Below are 23225 nucleotides of genomic sequence, written 5' to 3' on the forward strand. Positions count from 1 at the left end.
AGGAAGAGGAAGGAAAGGGAAGGCTTGTAGGAGGAAGAAGAGGAAAGGGAAGGCTTCTAGGAGGAAGGAGAGGCAAGGGAAGGCTTGTAGGGGGAAGACCAAGAAAGTTAAGGCTTGTAGGGGGAAGAAGATACCTGTCATTCATACTTTTTTGACTTGTGTATTTTGTTGAAGAGACTCACCTTCAACCTGCAGTAAGGTGAGGGCTCGCTGAAGCTTCCTCTTCTCTGGGGAGTTGTCCTCATCTAAAGGAAAAAGAAAAAGAGGGAATTAAGTATATGAGAGGAAAGGATATGTATGATGACTGCTAAAAAGGAAGGAGGGAGGGCTGAGGTGGCAGAATGGCTAAGAAAAAGTTACAGAAATAAAAACAAGCTGTGAGTGGAAAATAACATAATGAGAGTAAGGAAAGTACACAAGTAAAAGAGGAAGGAGAGAAAAAATGAAGATAGAAGGTTAGAAAAGGAAAAAGAATGACGCAATGGAAATGAGAATAGCGTGAAAATAACATAGTAAGAGACGAAAGAAAAGAAGACGAGTAAAAAAAATAGGAAATGAAGGAGAAAACACCAGTGAAAAGAAGTATATAAGAAGGAACAAAAAGATGGCAATGGAAATAAAAAATACTGTGAATGAAAAACAACAGAGAAGGACATAATGATAGGTAGACAGCTCAACAGACAGACAGACAGCCGCGTTCCTTACCCTGGTAGTATCTCTTCCATGGCAGGGCAGTCTCGGCCATGGTGGGGCCCTTGATGGATTGTCTCCTCTTCTCCACGACAGGCCCGTCATGCTGGTCTGTTCAGGAGAGGAAGGGAGTGAGCGCCATTATTTATTATTCATTTTGTTTATTTATTTATGCATGTGTGTGTGTTTGGGGTCAGTGGTGTGTGTGTGGCTGATTGGTAGACCGGCCGGTTGACTGAGTAAGGAAATAAATGACTAGTGTATTTTATTTGTATGTGTTTTTGTGTTTGGAGTCAGTGATGTGTGTGTGTGTGTGTGTGGTTGATTGGTAGACTGGCTGGTTGACTGAGTAAGGAAATGAATAACTACTGTATTTTATTTGTATGTATTTTTGTGGATATTAATTAAAGGATCTCTCACTCTATCTATATATCTATGTCATGACTATCTATGGTGGTTTGAGATGCACTGGCGGCCTTACCTGGGAACATGGGGGAGCCGTCATCATTCTGAAAGGCCGGGTTGTCTTGCAGTGCTCGGGCAATGTAGTCTGTGGGGCAAGGCACACACGTCAACCCATGCAACAACAACAACAACAATGGTGACTAAGAAAAAATTAAAACAAACTGAACAGATCTAGAGGGTGAGGAAATAACATCAGTAATAAAAAGGTTAAGTGCAATGCAAGAATAAAAATATATCCTATGAGAACAATTAGGTAAGACTACATCATTCATGACTCACCTCCTTCACTGGTCAACAGGTATTCCCTAAGGCAGGAGTTCCATGGTGATTCAATATTCTAATCACACTGTACCTCATAACACTCCTATCCATTCTTCCCTGAGTATTATAACCTAAGATTACACCACTGATAACTTACCTTTTGCACTGGTCAACAGACATTCCATAAGACAGGAATTCCATGGTGATTTAATATTCTAATCACACTGTACCTCATAACACTCCTATCCATTCTTCCCTGAGTATTATAACCTAAGATTACACCACTGATAACTTACCTTTTGCACTGGTCAACAGATCACCATGGTGATCTATTATTCTAGTCACACTATACCTCAAAATACTCATAACCAATCTCCTCTGTAACTTTCAGCTCCTCTGTTGAAACACTCTATACTCTGCCAGAATCTCAGTGCTATTGAATACCTATAAGTCTGTTTTTTTCTTGCATCACAGACACAAGAGGAACTACCGGAAAATGTGACTGCCATACACTAGCTTGCTGTTTTTTGCTTTCTTTTTTACTAAGATGTGTGGGAAAACAGAAACAATAATTAAAGAGAATAAGACACTTAGATATGTAAGAAAATATGAAACTCACTAAGCAACAAGGAGAATAAGACGAAAATATGTGTATGAAAACAGAAAACAGATAGCAAGACATGAAAGAAAATAAGATACTGAGATGTGCAGGAAGGGAAAATATCATACTAAGGAGAATAAAGAAATAACAAGGAGGATAAGAATAAAGTAAATAAAAGAGATACAAAAGAAAAAAAACTGCAGGAGGAGCTGAATTAAGGATGAAGAAGAGGGTTGTGCAAAGTGCTGCGTCCTGTGAGTGAAGTGAAGACCCGCCAAATAAGAGCATTGTGGTTCAAGGCTGAAAAAATGTGACGCAGGGAGGAATCAGTAGTATTCACCTGTTAGTGGTGAGTGTTGGTGTTTGTGCATGCATGGTGGAAATACTGAGCCAGGGAATAGAGAGAGAGGAGGAGGCTTGTGAAATCTGAAATTGAGAGTGTGTATTGGGTTTCATAGGCAAGGGACAGCACTGCATACACTCAAACCTCAGGAACAAGATGGATAGAAGGATGTTGCTGGTAAAGGTGTGCTTGTGAGCGTGAGAGAGAGAGAGAGAGATAGAAGGACATTGCTGTAAGTGGTGTGTATGTATATGTGTATTGTGTATCTGTTTTTTCAAGATTGTAAAAGGAACAGAGGAAGAGGAGGAGGAGAAGGAGGATAGTTGTGAAATCTTAAGTTGAGAGAGTGTGTGTCTTGGTTTCTGAGGCTGGGAAAGGATTGTATAGATTCAGGTAAAATTAGACCTCTCATAAGATTGTAAGGGAGTTGCTGGTAATAGGAAAAAAAAAATAAGAGGAGGGAGAAGGGGATACTTGTGAAATCTGAAGTTGAGAGGGAGGGAAAGCATTGGATAGATTTAAACATAATGTAGGAGTCAGTCACCCTAAAGATTATAAAAGGAGAAGAGACAGGGAGCAGGATGCTTGTAAAGTCTTCAGTTGAGAGAGAGTGGCTGGGTATCTTAGGCAAGGGAAAGCATTGGATAGATTTAAACGTAATTGGAAGTGAAGTCACTTTCAAGATTATAAAAGAAGAAGAGAGAGAGGAGGATGCTTTGGAGTTGAGAGAGGATGGCTGGGTATCTTAGTATCTTAGGCAGGAAAAGCACTTGAAATGTACACTCAAGTAAAAGAAAGCCTCCTATAAGTCTCGGTCCCTTCAAGATTATGAATTACGAAACTTTCAGCTCCATTTCTGAGGCAGGGAAAGAAAGCACTGCAGACACACAGGCCTTTTTTGCTTTCTTATTTGTTCCTATTACTGTAAAAAAAAAATATATAAATAAAAAAAAAATTAAATAAATAAATGAAAAAGTAAATAACACCTAGGAATCACTACCTTCTCCTCCTCACTCACCGTGCTTGAGTTTGATGGCTGACCCATTCTGTTTGTAGGCCTGCTGTCGCTTCTCCTTTTCTGCCTTGGCCTTGTTGGCCCCATTCTCATCCTGAAACACAACACATCCATCAGTAAAGTATATGTATTGAGGCAGTATTCATGGAGCCTTCATCTGCATCTATACTATCTCTACCCTTGTGTCTCGGCTCATCATGTACACACACAGATGAAGCCAAAACTAGTGCTCAGAATCTACACAGGAGCACCAGGAAAGGGTACAAGTTTGTTACATTCATATTATTGACTTAGGGAGTACTGCATTCATTTCAAGATTGCAGTGTATTTGTCAGATCAATATTTACAAGGAGGAGAGTTCCAGACAGTGGTTTTGATTCAATAGTAGTAATCGGAATCTATGAAGGAGCACCAGGAAAGGGTATAAGTTTGTTACATTCATATTATTGACTTACGGAGTACTGCATTCATTTCAAGATTGCAGTGTATTTGTCAGATCAATATTTATAAGGAGGAGTTCCAGACAGTGGCTTTAATTTGCTACATTCATAGTGTTGATTTAGGAAGTTGCTGCATTCCATTTTAAAGATTGCAACATAAGCATGAGCTCAATACTTACAAGAGGAGTGCCTGGAAGTAGTTTAAATTGGTCACAGTTACATCACTGACTTAAAAAAAATCCAGCATTTCATTTCAAAGAAGCTTCTACGGCTTTGAAAACACATGATCAAACTTCCTTTTCGTACAAGATACTCTAAATATGCATCAAAGGAACTATTTGATCATAATCCGAAACTATATATGCTAAACCTCAGGAGTTAATTACAATCTCAAGCCAACAACACCCAAACACATACTAAATCTGAAGGGATACTTGGTTAGTCCTTCACTCACCCACTCTGCCCTGACCTAGCCTATGCAGTTGGAAATGAGGTAGGCTGGGCATGCTAATTAGGCAGGTGTGTAAGTATGAGAGCCAATCAAACACACCCTGAACTGACCCTTAGAAAGAGCTGGCTATGCAATACATGTACCCAAGGGTTATTTCTGGACTGATAAACATGTCTTAAACTGAACCTTAAAGGCATCTGGTGTTGTAATATTCTCAGTGATGCCAAATAGAAACATGGATGTGCTGAGGAAATACAAAATAAGGGCAGAACAGAATGTGGAAAGGGTTTTGTTACCGACTGGCTTTTACTGGATGGGAAATATATCCTACATTTATTCTTAACCTGGTAGCAGCGAGGGGCCAAATTTGTGGCTCTACCGTGTACCAGTGATGGGCCAGATTTTTGCCATGACATAAACCCCCCAAAATAGATGATGCATAACCTGATCACAAATGCGTTGATATATATTATGAAATGGTTTGTGTGAGTGATGATTTTTTCTCATTTTTCTAACTTAGAGGGGCCTTTAAGAAACATGATCTGTGCAGCTAATGGGTTATAAAAAGCATCACGTTTCGTAATATTCTCACTGCTAAATATTCTCAATAACGAAAGTGAACAACAACAGGGCAGTAGTGAAGGGAAGAAACATGAATTGATGCTGGAATGGCTTAGTGGATAGACTAGACACAAACTGGGTAGGTATAAATGGCTGGTTAGACTAGGTACGAATAGTTAAATGTATGGATGGTTAGGACTGCATACAAATTGGGTAACTTTATAGTTGGTTACACTGGGTACATGATAACCAGTCCTGCGTTAGTAATAGCATAAGTCAGCAAGACACACACATACATATGCTTTTCACAGTTTTGTAGCATCTGTAAAAAGGGTCGCAAATCATGACTGGCACAGAATACAAACACAAACACAAACACACACACACACACACACACACACACACACAGGCACACAGACGATTGTTAAGGACACAGAAGCGATCTCTATGGTGTCTGTGTTCCAAGCTCTGACCACCACACGCAGACAGACAGACAGGCAGGCAGGGAGGTGGTCAGTCCTCTGGTAAGTACATATCAACACCATTGCCGCACCATCACTCTGTTACCTGGTGTGGGGGGTCCATGGCCTCCCTGTCCACCCCATGGGCCACCTCTGTACAGGCTGGGGCAGGGCCATAGCAGGGGAGGGAGGGTGGCCCATACTCATCCTCCTCCTCCTCTTCCATGTCCTAGATGGCCACACTGGTTACTTATATATACACTTAACTTCTTCTCCACTTAACACTTCATTCCTTCTCCATTTCACTCCTCTACTTCTTCACTTAACTTCTTCTCCACTTAACACTTCATTCCTTCTCCATTTCACTCCTCTACTTCTTCACTTAACTTACACTCCACTTAACTTCTTCTCCACTTAACACTTCATTCCTTCTCCACTTAAACTTCTCCATTTCACTCCTCTACTTCTTCACTTAACTTATACTCCACTTAACTTTTTCTCCACTTAACTCCTACGCTACACTAATCCATTCTACTTGACTCCACTTCCAGACCCTAAATCATCACTTAAACACTTATATGGTCTTGTTACTAATATTTCTCCTTCCTTTCTTTTCTACAAATATTCCTCCTATCTCCCGACCTTTCTATATTCCTCCTTTCCTTCTTTCTTCCTCCTCCTCTTCTACTTTCCTATTTTCACACTCCTCCTCCTGTTCCTCCTCTCCTATCTTCTAATTCCCACTCTTCCTACTTTCTTTTTCATCCTCCTCCTCTTTCTCCTTCCCCCTCATTCACCAATCTCATGCCATTCCATTCACACTAAATCTCCCCTGCCTCGCCTCTCACAGAATACGCAATGAACAAGTGTAGCCAGCCTGACGTGTAAGGCCTCACATACTCACCCATCGAAAGGAATGGACTCACACAAGACACAGGGTGCTGAATGAAAATAAGTCTGGATTCATGAGGTTACCAGATAGAGATAAGCGATTTTCCTAGACTGCCTCCATCTGCATATAACACGACTGTAACGCGATTATCACATTCAGATCACCCTAAGAAGCTCTCCCTCCCTCAGTATATATAATGAGCAAAGAACAGCTGAATTCATATGAGGTTACTAGATACTAGAGATAAGCGATTTTCCTAGACTGCCTCCATCTGCATATAACACGACTGTAACGCGATTATCACATTCAGATCACCCTAAGAAGCTCTCCCTCCCTCAGTATATATAATGAGCAAAGAACAGATCCATATATGATGTTACCAAGTACAAAGCTAGTTTTCAAAGTGTGACTCCACCTGCATATAACACGACTGGAATGCGATTATTGCATTCAGATCACCCTAAGAAGCTCTCCCTCCCTCAGAATATATAATGAGCAAAGAACAGCTGGATTCATATATGAGGTTACCAAGTATTTTCATAGTGACTCCATCTGCAAAAGACACTCAGTTATTGCATTCCGATCACCCTCAGAAGCACTGCCCCCCTCACACAGAATACATAATCAACAGGGACTTGTTACTGAATGGAAATTAGACAATGCTTATATAAGGGTACTAGATACAAGGCCTGAGTTCCTCCATGCACTAGTAAGAGTTTTACCTCCTCAGGGTCTCCGATTTCCTTGTTCAGGCATGGAAAGTAAGCACGTAAATTGGAGTTAGTTAAAAGTTCTTGTATAAATGAGTTTTGATATACTACTACAACTGCTACTACTACTACTACTACTACTACTACTACTATTACACTTCCCCTCCTTCTTCCTTTTCTTTCTCCTCCTCTTCCTCCTCCTCCATCTCTTTCTCCTCATTCTCCTCTTTTTCCTTCTCCTCATCTTCTCCCTCTTCTTCCTCCTTCTCCTTCTCCTCCTCTTCCTCTTCTTCCTTCTGCTCTGCCTCTTCTTCATCCTTCTCCTCCTCCTCTTCTGCCTCTTCTTCATCTTCCTCCTCATCCTCCTACTACTACTACTACTACTACTACTACTATTACTATTACTACTACTACTACTATACTTCTTACATACAAACATCTAACTATTCTGAAACGATTTACCACATAAGGAATCCCGGCATCCTTGAACAGACATGAAAAATGGAAAGAAAAAAAAGAGAAATATAAAGTTTTTAGTTCACTCCTTAAGCCCCCATTGAAATACACACACATACACACACACACACACATACATACATACATACATAAATAGTCTCATTGGTTATCCTTGGTGAGATGAATATATGTGTAAAATCACCCTACTAATATAATATAATCTCATAGACCCATAGTGAAATATTAAGTGTGGTCCATATTCAGATCTTGTGCGTCATCAAAGGGATTAGGAGCTCTTGTTAAGTCAGCACACAGCTCAAGGGGACAGCACTGAATGCCTGATGTCCTGAGTGAAGGCTCTGACATGCCACACCATCACTAGGCAAGGTATCTAGGGTACAAGACCTCTATTCTTGCTGTGACGTCAACACCGCACTTTGCATATATTGTTTTTCCTTTGCTTTTTGTTGCCCTTGAGCCATCTCCTTGTTGTAAAAAATAAATGAATAAATAAATAAATAAAAAAACTTCCCTACTAGCACATCACACGAGGTATCTAGACTTTTCAATGCCATTCTTTCTTTCTTCTCTTCCATCTTTCTTTTTTTTTTGCCTTTCTCTCATTCATTCTTTCTTTCCTTTCTTTTGCCTTTCTCTCATTCTTTCTTTCTTTTCCTCTATCTTTCTTTTCCTTTTTTTCTGCCTTTCTTTCATACATTCATTCTCTCATTTTTTCTTTCTTTTCTTCTTTCCTTTTCCTGTCTTTCTTTCATTCACTCATTCTCTCATTCTTTCTCTCCTTCCCTTGTCGTAATATTAGTTTCTACAAGACAAATTAATGTGTTATTTGTATTAATGTGTTTTCTTCACTTAAAACTTCATTCTTTCTCCACTTAAACTTCTCATTCTCAACCCCACACAACCAGCCCTTAACAAAAGATCGCACAGCCTATGACCTCCTTCTCCATAATATTTTCACAAGATATGAATACATTTCCGAATACATTACTATGGTATTATACACTGTACAGCAACTACTGGCCACTCATTCATAGCTGAGCACACACAACCAACCTTCTGTCATCAATAAAAGATCTCACAAGCACACGAAAATTGAATACCTCATAAGAACGTGATACCGTTCTTAGAGGCGATGAATGAATATATATACATACATTGCACCAAGCTGCAACCCAGTACACACAACCAAACTCCAGTCATTAATAAAAGATCTCACACTCTTGACCACTAAAAATAAATGAATCAATGATAGACAGAAATAGACAGGAACAGTAAAAAATAAAAGAAAATCAACCCAGCACCACCATCACCACATTCAACCCAAACATCAACCTCACAGCCTCACTATAAAAAAAAATACATACAACCTCCCCAATACTCACCGGCTTCCGTGTCTTTTTGTTGAGCTTCTTGGCGTTGCTTACGAACTGCCGCGTGTGGAGGTACATGTTGTGGTGGCTTATGTCCGTCAGGGTCTGCATGTCATCGTCCTTAACAGCGTGCCTCTTGTAGCAGGAACCACGGTGCTGCGAGGGAGGGAAGAACGAGATGTATTAACCCGGTAGCAGCGACGGGCCAAATTTGTGGCTTTACTGTGTAGCAGCGACGGGCCAAATTTGTGGCTTTACTGTGTAGCAGCGACGGGCCAAATTTGTGGCTTTACTGTGTAGCAGCAACGGGCCAAATTTGTGGCTTTACTGTGTAGCAGCGACAGGCCAAATTTGTGGCTTTACTGTGTAGCAGTGACGGGCCAAATTTGTGGCTTTACTGTGTAGCAGCAACGGGCCAAATTTGTGGCTTTACTGTGTAGCAGCAACAGGCCAAATTTGTGGCTTTACTGTGTAGCAGCGACGGGCCAAATTTGTGGCTTTACTGTGTAGCAGCAACAGGCCACATTTGTGGCTTTACTGTGTAGCAGCGACGGGCCAAATTTGTGGCTTTACTGTGTAGCAGCGACGGGCCAAATTTGTGGCTTTACTGTGTAGCAGCAACGGGCCAAATTTGTGGCTTTACTGTGTAGCAGCGACGGGCCAAATTTGTGACTTTACCATGTAGCAGCGACGGGCCAAATTTGTTCCTTTACCGTGTAGCAGCGACGGGCCAAATTTGTGACTTTACCATGTAGCAGCGACGGGCCAAATTTGTTCCTTTACCGTGTAGCAGCGACGGGCCAAATTTGTGACTTTACCGTGTAGCAGCGACGGGCCAAATTTGTGACTTTACCATGTAGCAGTGACGGGCCAAATTTGTGACTTTACCGTGTAGCAGCGACGGGCCAAATTTGTGACTTTACCGTGTAGCAGTGACGGGCCAAATTTGTGACTTTACCGTGTAGCAGCAACGGGCCAAATTTGTGGCTTTACTGTGTAGCAGTGACGGGCCAAATTTGTGTCTTTACCGTGTAGCAGCGACAGGCCAAATTTGTGCCATGATATAAACCCCCCAAAATAGACGATGCATAAACTGATCACAAACGCTTTGATATATATTATAAAATGGTTTGTGTGAGTGATGATTTTTTCTCTTTTTTTTTTCACTCAGAGGGACCATTAAGAAACATGATCCCTGCTGCTACCGGGTTAAGGAGTCCATGGAGAGAATTAGCACTAGACTCCTATTGGCAAGGGAGGGTACTTGATGGTAATGACAAGTCCAGTTAATTCTTCTTCCTCAGCCTCATCCCTCATCCTCATATCCTCCTTCTCTAATTAATTCCTCATCACCCATTCCTGATACTTAGGCCTATCCCTCATTTTCCATCCTCATTCCTGATCTTTATTCCTGATTTTCCATCCTCATTCCTGATCCTTATTCCTCATTTTCCATCCTCATTCCTGATTCTCATTCCTCATTTTCCATCCTCATTCCTGATTCTCATTCCTCATTTTCCATCCTCATTCCTGATCCTTATTCCTCATTTTCCATCCTCATTCCTGATTCTCATTCCTCATTTTCCATCCTCATTCCTGATCCTTATTCCTCATTTTCCATCCTCATTCCTGATTCTCATTCCTCATTTTCCATCCTCATTCCTGATCCTTATTCCTCATTTTCCATCCTCATTCCTGATTCTTAGTCCTCATTCCTCCTGATCCTTATTCCTCATTCTTGATCCTCATTCCTCCTTTTCCATCCTCATTCCTGATTTTCCATCCTCATTCCTGATCCTAATACCTCATTTTCCATCCTCATTCCTTCATTCCTCCTTCTCTTCCTTACTTCGTCACCCTTACTCCACCTTTTCATCCTCATCCCTCATCCCAAACCCTCATTCCTCAACCTTATCCCTCATTCCTTATCCTCAGTCTCATTCCTCATTCTTAGTTCTTTCCCTTCATTCAGTCAATCACTCCTCCTCATCTTTTAATTCATTTCTCATTCTTTATCTTCATTCCTCCTCCTCCTCCTCCTCCTCCTCCTCACTTTCATTCCTCATTCCATTTCTTTTTTTCTTCCTCCTCTTCCTCCTCATTTACCATCAATCATTCCTCTTCCTCATTCCTCATTCCCTATCTTCTCTTTCATTCCTCACCCTCACTTTCATTCCATTTCCTTTTTCTCCTTCCTCCTCCTTCTCATTCATCATCAATAATCCCTCCTCCTCATTTCTTATCCTCTCTTTAAACTCTCATTCCTCTTCCTCCTCCTCCTCCTCCTCACTCACCCTCTTGACGGGCTTGTAATCATTGGAGAGCAGGTGGTGGAACTTTGCATCATTCATGTCCCTCAGCGTCGGGTTGTAATCAAGCTCGGCCACGTCCAGGTTCCACTCGCCCTGGTTGTTGGTGATCATTCTGGGGGAGGGAAGGGAAGGGATGGGTAAGAATGGGTTGGTAAATGTACGGTTGGGTAAGGAAGGGTAGGGAGGGTTAAGGGAAGGGTAAGGAAGGGAAGGAAAGGGTAGGGTAAGAATGGGTTGGTAAGGGTACGGTTGGGTAAGGATGGGATGGGAAGGGTAAGGAAGGGAAGGAAAGAGAAGGGTAGGGAAGGGATGAGAAGGGAAGGAAAGCAAAGGGATGGGAATGGATGGGGAGGGAAGGAAAGGGAAGGAAAGGGTTGGGGAGGGTAAGGAAGGGAAGGAAAGAGAAGGGTAAGGAAGGGATGAGAAGGGAAGGAAAGAAAAGGGATGGGAATGGATGGAGAGGGAAGGAAAGGGATGGGAAGGAAGGGGATGGTAAGTGGATGGTAATGGGGGAGGGAAGGGAAGGGTAAGAATGGGTTGGAGAGGGTACAGTTGGGTAAGGAAGGTTAGGGATGGTACGGTAAGGGTAAGGAAGAGAAGGGAAGTGTAGGGTAAGAATGGGTTGGTAGGGGTATGGTTGGGTAAGGAAGGGAAGGGAAGGGATGGATAAGAATGGGTTAGAAAGGGTACAGTTGGGTAAGGAAGGGTAGGGATGGTATGGGAAGGGTAAGGGATGATAGAGTAAGGAAGGGCAGGTAAGGGTTGGGTAGGAAGGAAGGGTAAGGATTTAAATACAGTGACAGGGAAGGATCTCAGCACAGGACTCAAGGCTTTATCTCAGAACTCATTAGGAAGGCAAGAAGATCATCTGTAGAACGCCCCTTAGGGTACCCACGGTGGCGATCAGATAGGTCAGTGAAGTCATTATACACACATACCCAGTCACACAACTTTCTATCCCACACTTCCTCATCTATCCTAATCTGCCTAGGTCTCACTGTGCGTATAAAACAGTGTATATACAAATAGACTGACATGGAGATTATCATTCATACCTACGCCTACAGACTTAAATAGATATACCTTCATCCTCTCCTGCATACATTCATCCTTCCTACACCATCTGAGACATATCCTACACCCCTTATAGAACTCTAAGTAGGATGGATGGGGAGGGAAGGAGAGGGAAGGAAGGGGATGGTAAGGGGAAGGGAAGGGAAGAGTAAGAATGGGTTGCAGAGGGTACGGTTGGATAAGGAAGGGTAGGGATGGTAGGGGAAGGGGAAGGAAGGGAAGGAAAGGGATAGGAAGGAAGGGAAGGAAGGGGATGGTAATGGGGGAAGGAAAGTGGATGGTAAGAGGGAAGGGAAGGGAAGAGTAAGAATGTGTTGCAGAGGGAACAGTTGGGTAAGGAAGGGTAGGGGAAGGGGAAGGAAGGGAAGGGAGTAGGGTACACCATCCGAGACATATCCTACACCCCTTATAGAACTCTAAGTAGGATGGTGTAGGATTTAATATTAATACCTAACACTACGATCCTAAATAATGCATAATAAATAATAAATACACATTCAACCTTTCTAGTATCCTTCCATCCTTCCTACATCATCTCAAGCATATCCTACACTCATTACATGGCTCATTAAATAGCTAAACTTTCAAACTTTCCCGCATATATCCTTCTTCAGTCATCCCAGACATCTCCTACAGCCTCTGCATGACTCACTGAGGGTGGGTGGCGGCGTTCCTGAGGAGGTTGGCGAAGGACTCAATATTGGCCGTCGCCGTGCCCGAGTTGTTGTGGTAGTGCTGAAGGGCCTCCTGTTTCGTGATGTTGGTGTAGGTCTCCAGCAGCTTGGGCTCAATAACGTTCTTCTCACGCACCAGGAAGGGCGTCAGGTACTTGTTGTTGAATCGCTTGAACCTGAGGGAGGGAGGGAGGGAGGGAGAGGGATGATTACATAGATTTACATAGATATCTAGACCATACAGAGCTTATAGTCGGGATTGGGAGGTCTATCCTTAAACTTATGTGAAATTATATCAAATCAAATGGCCACCAAGACTTTGCATTTGGACTTTAGTGATAGAAATGCAAAAAAATAGATAGACAGAGAGAGAGAGAGAGAGAGAGAGAGAGAGAGAGAGAGAGAGAGAGAGAGAGTACGACATCTTTAGTATAATCTCGTGCCAAGTAGAAACCACAAGGCCGCTGCTTCACGGGACAGCGGCGCGGCCCAGACACTTACTTGTTCCTGATGTGAAGGTTACCCTGCTTGCCCGCCAGGTCCTCGATGCCGGCGATGATGTAATCCATGACCTGTGGGGAATGACGATTACTATGCATAATGATTCCTATATATCGCTGCAAGAATAAACGATGAGGCAGGCGAGGGCAGTAAAGAGTAACATGACTGACTTTATTTTGAAGGACGTAAGTCGGTGTTCTCAAACGTTTCAACTATTTCCATTCTCAAACGTTTTCGCCGTCAACTATTTCCATTCTCAAACGTTTCCGCCATCAACTATTTCCATTCTCAAGCGTTTCAACTATTTCCATTCTCAAACGTTTCCGCCATCAACTATTTCCATTCTCAAGCGTTTCCGCCATCAACTATTTCCATTCTCAAGCGTTTCAACTATTTCCATTCTCAAACGTTTCCGCCATCAACTATTTACAAAGGTCTAAAAGGAGATTAATTGGGTTCTAATGAGTGTTTCTTTGGGTTCACGGTACAGAAGAAGGAACAAACTACCACCAGGGTCATTAAGCTACCCAAGAGAATGCCCAAAACTCCTACGAAAGCCTTGTCATATATGTGTACTTGGGGCCTCCCTCTCCATCGCTATAAGAACAAAGTATTAGTATATTTAGCATGGTTAATTAAGGAAAGGGAAGGAGGAAGGGGGTGGAGAGGGTCATCTGAAAAGCCCGAGGTCACTTATGAGGATGGGTCAAATTAGGTCTTAGGATATACATTTTCCATTAGAGAAATTGCATAGTTCTTAATCGTATTTCTTTTCCCATATCCTTCCTAATCGGTCTTCTCCTTCTCCTCCTTTTCCTCCTCCTCCTCCTTATCAATCTTTTTCATGGTCACCCCTCTTTCTTATCTCTCTACTTCATCATATATCTCATTACCCTCCTCCTTATCACTTCTCATAGTACCAAAACCTCATTATATAAAAAGTATAGAACCACATCTCATATCACATCATAAAAAGGTCCCTCTATCTATCTATGTATCGGTTTATTCCTGTACTACTTTCTTTTTCTATTACTACTACTACAACTACTACTACTACCATCATCACCACCCATTCCCCCTTCACAGCTATGCATATTATAGCGTCATTATATCCTTCCCTACTAGCGGCGGTATGGGGGATTTCCCGGCGTACACAATGGTTTAAATGCGGTAATACACCTCTCTATTACAACCGGGCAGCCCATCCCTTCGTAGCTTACATAGACGGGGCTACTGCGTGTATTATGATGTGGCCTGTGTGTGTTTAACCTTGATTGGTGTTGATGTGGATGTAGAAGATAGATAAATGGTAGCAAGGGGGAAATATATAAAATAACTACCTAGGTCACAAGGAAATGATAGAAAGAGGACGAGAAAAAAGAAAAAAAAAGAAATTGGATCATGAGAAAATAGTAGAGAGAGAGAGAGAGAGAGAGAGAGAGAGAGAGAGAGAGAGAGAGAGAGAGAGAGAGAGAGAGAGAGAGAGAGAGAGAGAGAGAGAGAGAGAGAGAGAGAGAGAGAGAGAGAGAGAGAGAGAGAGAGAGAGAAATCAGATCATGAGGTGTGAGAAGGTTAATGACACTCAGGTAAAGGTAAAGCTGTGGGGCATACGCTCTAGCTGCGCGTGGTCTCAGTGCACATCTGCGTCACACTGGCCCTAGATCCTGTGACATCCGGGCTACCACAGTGTGTATGCCTTTCCCAGGTTTCCCCAGGTACCCTTTTATCCACCAGCCACAACCATAGGGAAAAAGAGTCGCTTAGCACATAGAGAAGTTTGTCACACTCACCCTCTCGTGCAGCCTCTCGTTCATGGTGAGTTGTCGCTTCTCAGACTTCTTGACGCCCAGCAGCTGTACCAGAGGCTTGATGGTGATGCCCTGGAGGAGGAGGAGGAGAAGAGGTGATGGTGGTGGTGGTGGTGGTGGAGGAGGAGGAGGAGGAGGAGGAGGAGGAGGAGGAGGAGGAGGAGGAGGAGGAGGAGACGAAGAAGAAGAAGAAGAAGAAGAAGAAGATGAAGAAGAAGAAGAAGAAGAAAAAGAAAAAGAAGAAAAAGAAGAGGAGGAGGAGGAATAAGAATAAGGATAATAATGAGAATAGTAATAAGAAAAAAAAAAAAAAGATGAAAATGGAGAGGAAAAAGAACAAGAAGAAAATGAAGAACAAGAACAAGAGGAACAAGAAGAGAAAGAGGAGGAGGAGAAGAAGAACAAGATAAGAAGGAAGAAGAAGAGGAGGAATAATAATAAGAATAAGAAGAGAAGGAGGAAGAGGAGGAGGAGGAGGAGGAGGAGAAAACAAAATTAGTGATACAAGAAAATACATAATCAAACCAACTCTCTCTCTCTCTCTCTCTCTCTCTCTCACACACACACACACACATTCTGTCTCTCTCTCACACACACACACACTCTCTCTCTCACTCTCACACACACACACTCTCACTCACATACACACTCACTCACACACTTTCACTCTCTCCCCCTTCCCCCCTCCCCCACGACATACGTTATCACACCCCATTATAAGTAAGCCCCTTCTCATCCTCCCTATCACTATCCATCATCACATTTCATCACAACACCACCCATCAGTCACCTCCCACCACCTCGCCCTCTTCCATCACCATACCTCGTCTAATTAATTAATGTTTACCTGTACTAGAGAACGCGGTATCTACTACGTCTTGAAGGTCTCTCTCTCTCTCTCTCTCTCTCTCTCTCTCTCTCTCTCTCTCTCTCTCTCTCTCTCTCTCTCTCTCTCTGGTATCTGTTAACGTGGTATCTGCCTTGGATGTATAGTAACTTGATTTTCCATGGCTTTGTCTAATTATGTACTGTGGTAATATATATGGTTTCTACGGCTGTTTTCTCTCTCTCTCTCTCTCTCTCTCTCTCTCTCTCTCTCTCTCTCTCTCTCTCTCTCTCTCTCTCTCTCTCTCTCTCTCTCTCGCTGTCTTTTCCTTTCTTCCTTCTGCGTTTTTTTTATCAATTCTCTCTCGTGTTCCTGTTTTTCAAGTGTCCTCAAAGTCACATCCCACTCACTACACATCCCTCCCCACCACACACATCCTCCCCCACCCCTTCCCTTACCTGGACGAACACGGTGAAGTAGACCATGGCGATTGTGGCCGTGAGGAACATGGGCTGCAGCGGGATGTGGTGCGGGTCTATCGTGATGACCAGGGCGAAGGCCACGGCGCCACGCAACCCACCGTAGCTCATCACGAACTTGTCCACGAAGGCGATCTTCTTCACGCGGAACCGGTTGCATACTGCGCTGAAGATGAGGACGCCTGAGGGAGGGGAAGAGAAGAGAAGGGGTGATGGTTAGAGTGTTATTTGTAAGGAAAACACACGGGAAATGGATGACGGTGGGAAGAAAAAACTAGAAATGAAAAAAAAAAAAAGAAAAAAAAATAAACAACGCCTGAGGGAGGGTAAGAGAAGAGCAGGGTGATGGTTAGAGTGTTATTGGTAAGGAACAGACACGGGAAAGGTGATGGTGGGAAGAAAAAACTAGAAATGAAAATAAAAAGAAAAAATAAATATACAACGCCTGGGGAAAGGGAAGAAGAGGAGGAGGAGGAGGAGGCTTTAGTGTTATTGGTAAGGAAAACACTCGGGAAAGGGGATGGTGGGAAGAAAAAACTAGAAATGAAAATAAAAAGAAAGAAAAATAAATAAACAACGCCTGAGGGAGCGTAAGAGAAGAGCGGGATGAAGGTTAGAGTGTTATTGGTAAGGAATAGACACGGGAAAGGAAATGGTGGCGGGGAGAAAACTAACAACTAAAAATGGGAAGAAAAGAACGAAAGAAGGAAAAAAACACACCATGGAGTAACGAGGAAAAGTGGAAACAGGAAAAAAAAAATGGATGAACACGACAAATGCTTTTCAATAGACTGCTGCCGGTGAACTATAATGACGGGCAAAAAAGTGATGGGTGACTGCAATCTTTCGTATGTGTGGAGGATATGGTGACAAATACTGCAAAAAAGGAGAGAGGAAAGGAATGGGCATATGGTGACGGGGGGGGAATGTGATAATGTTTTTTGTATAGATGTAAAAAGTAACGGGTTCGCAACTACAAGAAAAAGGTGATAGGGGAATATGATAACAGTTTCGATATAGATGGTAAAAAATAATGGGTTCGGAACTACAAGAAAAAAAGGAGATAGGGGAATATGATAACAGTTTCGATATAGATGGTAAAAAGTAACGGGTTCGCAACTACAAGAAAAAGGTGATAGGGGAATATGATAACAGTTTCGATATAGATGGTAAAAAGTAACGGGTTCGCAACTACAAGAAAAAGGAGATAGGGGAATATGATAACAGTTTCGATATAGATGGTAAAAAGTAACGGGTTCGCAACTACAAGAAAAAGGTGATAGGGGAATATGATAACAGTTTCGATATAGATGTTAAAAAATAATGGGTTCGCAACTACAAGAAAAAGGTGATAGGGGAATATGATAACAGTTTCGATATAGATGTTAAAAAATAATGGGTTCGCAACTACAAGAAAAAGGTGATAGGGGAATATGATAACAGTTTCGATATAGATGGTAAAAAATAATGGGTTCGGAACTACAAGAAAAAAAGGAGATAGGGGAATATGATAACAGTTTCGATATAGATGGTAAAAAATAATGGGTTCGGAACTACAAGAAAAAAAGGAGATAGGGGAATATGATAACAGTTTCGATATAGATAGTAAAAAGTAACGGGTTCGCAACTACAAGAAAAAGGTGATAGGGGAATATGATAACAGTTTCGATATAGATGGTAAAAAGTAACGGGTTCGCAACTACAAGAAAAAGGTGATAGGGGAATATGATAACAGTTTCGATATAGATGGGAAAAAAAACTAATGGGTTCGCGGTAACAAAAAAGATAGTTGAGTATGAGTATGTATCTCTAAGGGTCTATAATGACGGTGACCAGTGACATATGCAGCAGGGATGAGAGAGTAAGGTGCTGGGTCTTGAGTGCCCCGTCTGATAAGTTTTAAGTGGCCGAGGGAAGAAAGAGCAGCTTCATTCGTCCGCGGGTCTCCAGGGTCATGTACTTAAAACATATCGACGCCTAAGCTCACATATCTAAGGCTTTCGTAGGAGTGTGGGGCATTTCCAGGGGTAGTTTTATGGCCCTGGTTGTAGTCTGACCCTTCTTCTGTACCGTGAACCTCAAAAAACACTTTCGTCGCCCAAGTATACATGTATTTGACAAGGCTTTCGTATAGGAGTTCGGGTTATTTCCAGGGGTACTTCTATGACCCTGATAGTAGTTTGACCCTTCCTCTGTACCGTGAATCTCAAAACACACTCTTGAGGACCCGATTGATCTCCCTTAATTTTCGCCTTTGGAAAGTACATGTATTTGCCAAGGCTTTCGTGGGAGTTTAGGGCATTTCCAGGGGTACTTCTATGACCCTGATAGTAGTTTGACCCTTCCTCTGTACCGTGAATCTCAAAACACACCCTTGAGGACCCGATTGATCTCCTTTTTCGCCTTTGGAAAGTACATGTATTTGACAAGGGTTGCGTATGAGTTTGGGGCATTTCCAGGGGTACTTCTATGACCCTGATAGTAGTCTGACCCTGCCTCTGTACCGTGAATCTCAAAACACACACTTGAGGACCCGATTGATCTCCTTTTTCGCCTTTGGAAAGTACATGTATTTGACAAGGGTTGCGTATGAGTTTGGGGCATTTCCAGGGGTACTTTTATGACCCTGGTGGTAGTTTGACCCTTCTTCTGTACCATGAAATCACTCTTGAGGAATATTTAACAAGGCTTTCGTAGATGACCCTTCTTCTGTACCGTGAACCCCAAAACACACTCTTGAGGACCCGATTGATCTCCTTTTTCGCCTTTGGAAAGTACACGTATTTGACAAGGCTTGCGTAGGAGTTCGGGGCATTTCCAGGGGTACTTTCATGGCCTTTCTTCTGTACCGTGAACCCCAAAAAGCACTCTTGAGGACCCGATTGATCTCCTTTTTGACCTTTGGAAATTGTTGACGTGGGAGATGGAAGCCTCTGAGAATGCCGCGTCCCTGAACTGTATGACGGAGTTGTGTAACGTATCAAGTGTTTATCTCTTATATCATCCCTTCATTAACCCGCCGAGGAGATAAGCGAATTGAGTAAGGTGTCACATGAAAGGCTTGATTTTGAGGGACATCTGTCATCATCAATGTCTTTTATACTCTTTGTTTTTTTCCTTTCAACGGTGAGTGTGTGTTTGTTTGTGTTTGTGTGTGTGTGTGTGTGTGTGTGTGTGAACTTACGAGGGGCATCTCTCTCTCTCTCTCTCTCTCTCTCTCTCTCTCTCTCTCTCTCTCTCTCTCTGTTTTTTTCCTTCATCTGTGTGTGTATATGTATGTGTGTATGTGTTTATCTGTATGGGAACTTATTTTTCTCTCTCTGTCTTTCCCTTCAACTATCTCCATCGCTATATAAATAAATAATGAAATAAGCGAACTAGGTCAAGAATAACATGAAAGGCTTTATTCTGAGAGGCACCTGTGTTCGTCTATTATTTTTTTCTCCCTATATCATGTCCTCAAACTATCTCCATCGCTATAAGAATCAACAAATAGCTAAGGAGTCTGCAAGAGGCCAGTCAGTCAGTCAGTCAGCCAACACAAGACAGCTCCCGTAAGCCTAACACAACCTATCCTCTCTATCCACGAATCTACCTAACCATTTCTGCCCCGAGCTTAAAGGGGCTATTACACTGGGCAAACTTTTCGTGCATCTTCAGTCAAACCACGATTTCCGCTGGCATGGTTCTCATATTTCCGTGGTTTTCTGACGTGTCCACGATCTTCCAAAGCTACGGTAGATTTCACCAAAGAACGACGGTATTACTCACCATCATCATCAGCAGCAATAACAAGAAACAAATGAGAACCACGCTAGCGGAAATCGTGGTTTGACTGAAGACCCATGGAAAATTTGCCCAGTGTAATAGCCCCTTTAGTCAGCCAACACAAGACAGCTCCCGTAACCCTAACACAACCTGTCCTCTCTAGCCACGAATCTACCTAACCATTACTGCCCCGAGCCTAACCCGGACATCCCGCTGGCCCTGCGTCCCGGGTGATGGGGCATTTCCCGACAGGTTCAGGGGCAAATATTACAGGATTAGGGAAAATTTGTATTCCTCCTTCTATCTATACGGAGGAAGGAAGGAAGGAATGGATGTAGATAGGTGAAAATAACTTGTGGATGTTGGTGGGTGTGGACAGGGAGGTGGATGTAGATGGTTGTGGCTATGTGGATGTAGATTATGTGGTTTGTCATCTTCTACATCTTCTTCTGTCCCATTCATCGCATTGTTTCTTTTTTAGGAGCAGCGAATAGCGGGCTTTTTTTTTATTATTGTTTTCTTTTTTGTGTGTGCCCTTGAGCTGCCTCCTTTGTTGTAAAAAAAAAAAATGGATGAGGAGGAATGGATGTAGATGGCTGAAGAGGCGAAGAATTGTCAAATGACCCATAGAATTATTGTTCCACTGGCCTAGATGATGTTGGAGTCTACTTGACACCATTACGAATTGCAGAGTCGATGGAAAGAGTTAGAATCGTGATGTTCGAGGATTTAGGCGAAGTTCGTATCCCTTCTAACGTTACCAAGGATAGAAGAAAGGTCGACGCTTTATCAAATGACCCATAGAACTGTCCCACTGGCCTAGATGATGTTGGGGTCTTCGTGCGAGCGTATCTACTCGGTCACAGTAACACTATTTCACAAACATTACATAAAGACGTGTCAGATAGGAGACGTGACAAGGCCGACGACGAGGAGGAGAAGGAGGAGGAGAGGGCGATAGCGGAGATGGCGACAGATGTGCTATAGAGATAAGAGAATGAGAGATAAAGTGAGAGAGAATGAGTATGGGGGGGATAAGAGAAGGAGATTAATGAGAGATAGAGAGTGACAGAGAGGAATGTAAGGAGGCAGAGGATCGGAAAATGAGATAGAGAAAAAAGAGAGTGTAAATGGTACGAGATGAAGAGAATGAGAGAGATAGAGAAACAGAAAGAGAAAAAAGAAAAATGAAAGCGATAAATTAACAAAAAAGAGGAGTAAGGAACAGAGAGAGAGAGAGAGAGAGAGAGAGAGAGAGAGAGAGAGAGAGAGAGAGAGAGAGAGAGAGAGAGAGAGAGAGAGAGGAGAATGAGACAGAGAAGGAGAGAAAGATAGGAGAAGGGGGTAGACGATAAGAGGACAGATGAAGAAGGGTAGAGAAGGGTAGAGAGGAACAGAGAGAGAGAGAAGGAGAATGAGAGACAGAGAAGGAGAGAAAGATAGGAGTAGGGGGGTAGACGATAAGAGGAGAGATAAAGAAGGGTAGCAAAAACGGACAGGTAGAAGAGGGTGGATGTCCCCGAGGCGAAGATAGAGATAAAGGGAAGATAAAGGAAAGCTTACCCACACGATGACTGACACACTGTAGAAGGGTTAGGTAACGTGTGACTTTGCGTAGACATATATACACCTACATAGGCTAATATATATACAGGTACATCCATCTACATCCACCTCTCTATCCATATCTATAAGTCTTCCACACCTCTTCACCCATCTACATCTACTGCCCCCTCATCCACATTATACCACATCCAACATCCACCTTCCCCATCCTCTTTACTCACTCAAACCAGTACATCCATCTTCATCCACCTCTGTCCATATCTATAAATCTTCCACACCTCTCCACCCATCTGTATCTACTGCCCCCTCATCCACATAGTACCACATCCAACATCCACCTTCCTCATCCTCTTTACTTACCCAGGATGTGCCACCTCTGTCCATATCCATAAGTCTTCCACACCTCTCCACCCATCTACATCTACTGCCCCATCATCCACATAATACCACATCCAACATCCCCCTTTCCCATCCTCTCTACTCACCCAGGATGCGGTAGACGGAGCAGAAGAGGATGGTGAGGATGACGAACCAGGTGTTCCAGTCGTGGGTGCTTTGGATGGTGGAGACGCCGAGGAACATGAAGATGACGGTCTCCGAGGACGAGGCCAGCATCTTCATGGCGTACTTGATGGTCGTGTGGGACTTGCTCGAGATGTTCTGCTCAACGTAGTTCTTCATTGTTATACCGCAGAACGTGATGCTGTGAAGGGAGGAGATGAAGGTTGTGTTAGGAGACTCAATGCACCTATGGAAAGGGAACAGAGAGAAGGGAATAGAAAGAAAAGAGAAGAAATAATAGAAAAAAAAAAGAGAAAAAGAAGAATAGTGAGTCCATGTAGCCTTATAGTGATGCAGCTGATGAAGATGTTGCTATTGTTATGATGCTATTACGTTGTTGAAGAGAGGAAGTGTGATTGCTACAGAGAAGAACAGTAATTGCTTCTCGTTACGATATAGCTCTCCAAGGCTATGCCGCGGAAGGTTACGCTACAGAGATGAAATTTGATGTTGCTGTGACAGTGTTTACGAGGCTGAGAAAGGGGAATGGAGAAGAGTTACGTGTCAAACTACCACAAGGGTCATAAAACTACCCATGAATATGCCTACTCCTCCCGAAATTGACCTGTCTTTTGGGCACTCCTCGACTCTTTTGTGGGAACAGTGAGTAGCGGGCTTTTTTTTATTATTATTGTTTCCTTTTTTTTCCCCTTGAGCTGTTTCCTCTTATGTAAAAAAAAATAATAATAAAAAAAAAACTCCTATGTGAGCCTAGCCAAATGAGGGTGTTAGTGCGCCTAAATGTTGACGAATATGACTCTTCAGTTGCTAGCAGAGAAAGGGAGTACTATTGAAGAGGGTAATAGTTGCTTCACGCAGTTCATCGGGAGGTCAAGTTACTAGCAGAGAGAAAGGAAGCACCAATGAAAAGGTTAACAGCTGGAAAATAATGCAATAGGCAATAGATAAGCTCTTCATA

At 42.7% G+C, this 23225-nt stretch overlaps 1 protein-coding gene across 5 annotated transcripts in view; it reads right to left on the minus strand.

The window, feature by feature from the left end:
- The window catches only part of LOC127005361 (probable Na(+)/H(+) antiporter nhx-9), a 101302-nt gene that overhangs the window by 4454 nt on the left and 73623 nt on the right, over positions 1-23225 (minus strand). For 4 of the 5 annotated variants that reach the window (XR_007758438.1, XM_050874150.1, XM_050874151.1 and 1 more), the window contains 12 exons: positions 22231-22448; positions 16391-16593; positions 15089-15178; positions 13299-13369; positions 12776-12973; positions 11032-11161; positions 8750-8893; positions 5395-5517; positions 3379-3469; positions 1172-1240; positions 706-801; positions 183-245 (listed from right to left, as the gene is read on the minus strand). Coding sequence is in view for 4 of the 5 variants with exons in the window: in XM_050874150.1 (XP_050730107.1) it covers positions 183-245; positions 706-801; positions 1172-1240; positions 3379-3469; positions 5395-5517; positions 8750-8893; positions 11032-11161; positions 12776-12973; positions 13299-13369; positions 15089-15178; positions 16391-16593; positions 22231-22448 (1496 nt within the window). In the remaining variant the exon portion in view is untranslated. The remainder of the gene's footprint in view (positions 1-182; positions 246-705; positions 802-1171; positions 1241-3378; positions 3470-5394; positions 5518-8749; positions 8894-11031; positions 11162-12775; positions 12974-13298; positions 13370-15088; positions 15179-16390; positions 16594-22230; positions 22449-23225) is intronic. The other variant, XM_050874152.1, reaches the window with a different exon arrangement.

Source organism: Eriocheir sinensis, chromosome 30 (assembly GCF_024679095.1).
Source record: "Eriocheir sinensis breed Jianghai 21 chromosome 30, ASM2467909v1, whole genome shotgun sequence".
Taxonomy (NCBI): domain Eukaryota; kingdom Metazoa; phylum Arthropoda; class Malacostraca; order Decapoda; family Varunidae; genus Eriocheir; species Eriocheir sinensis.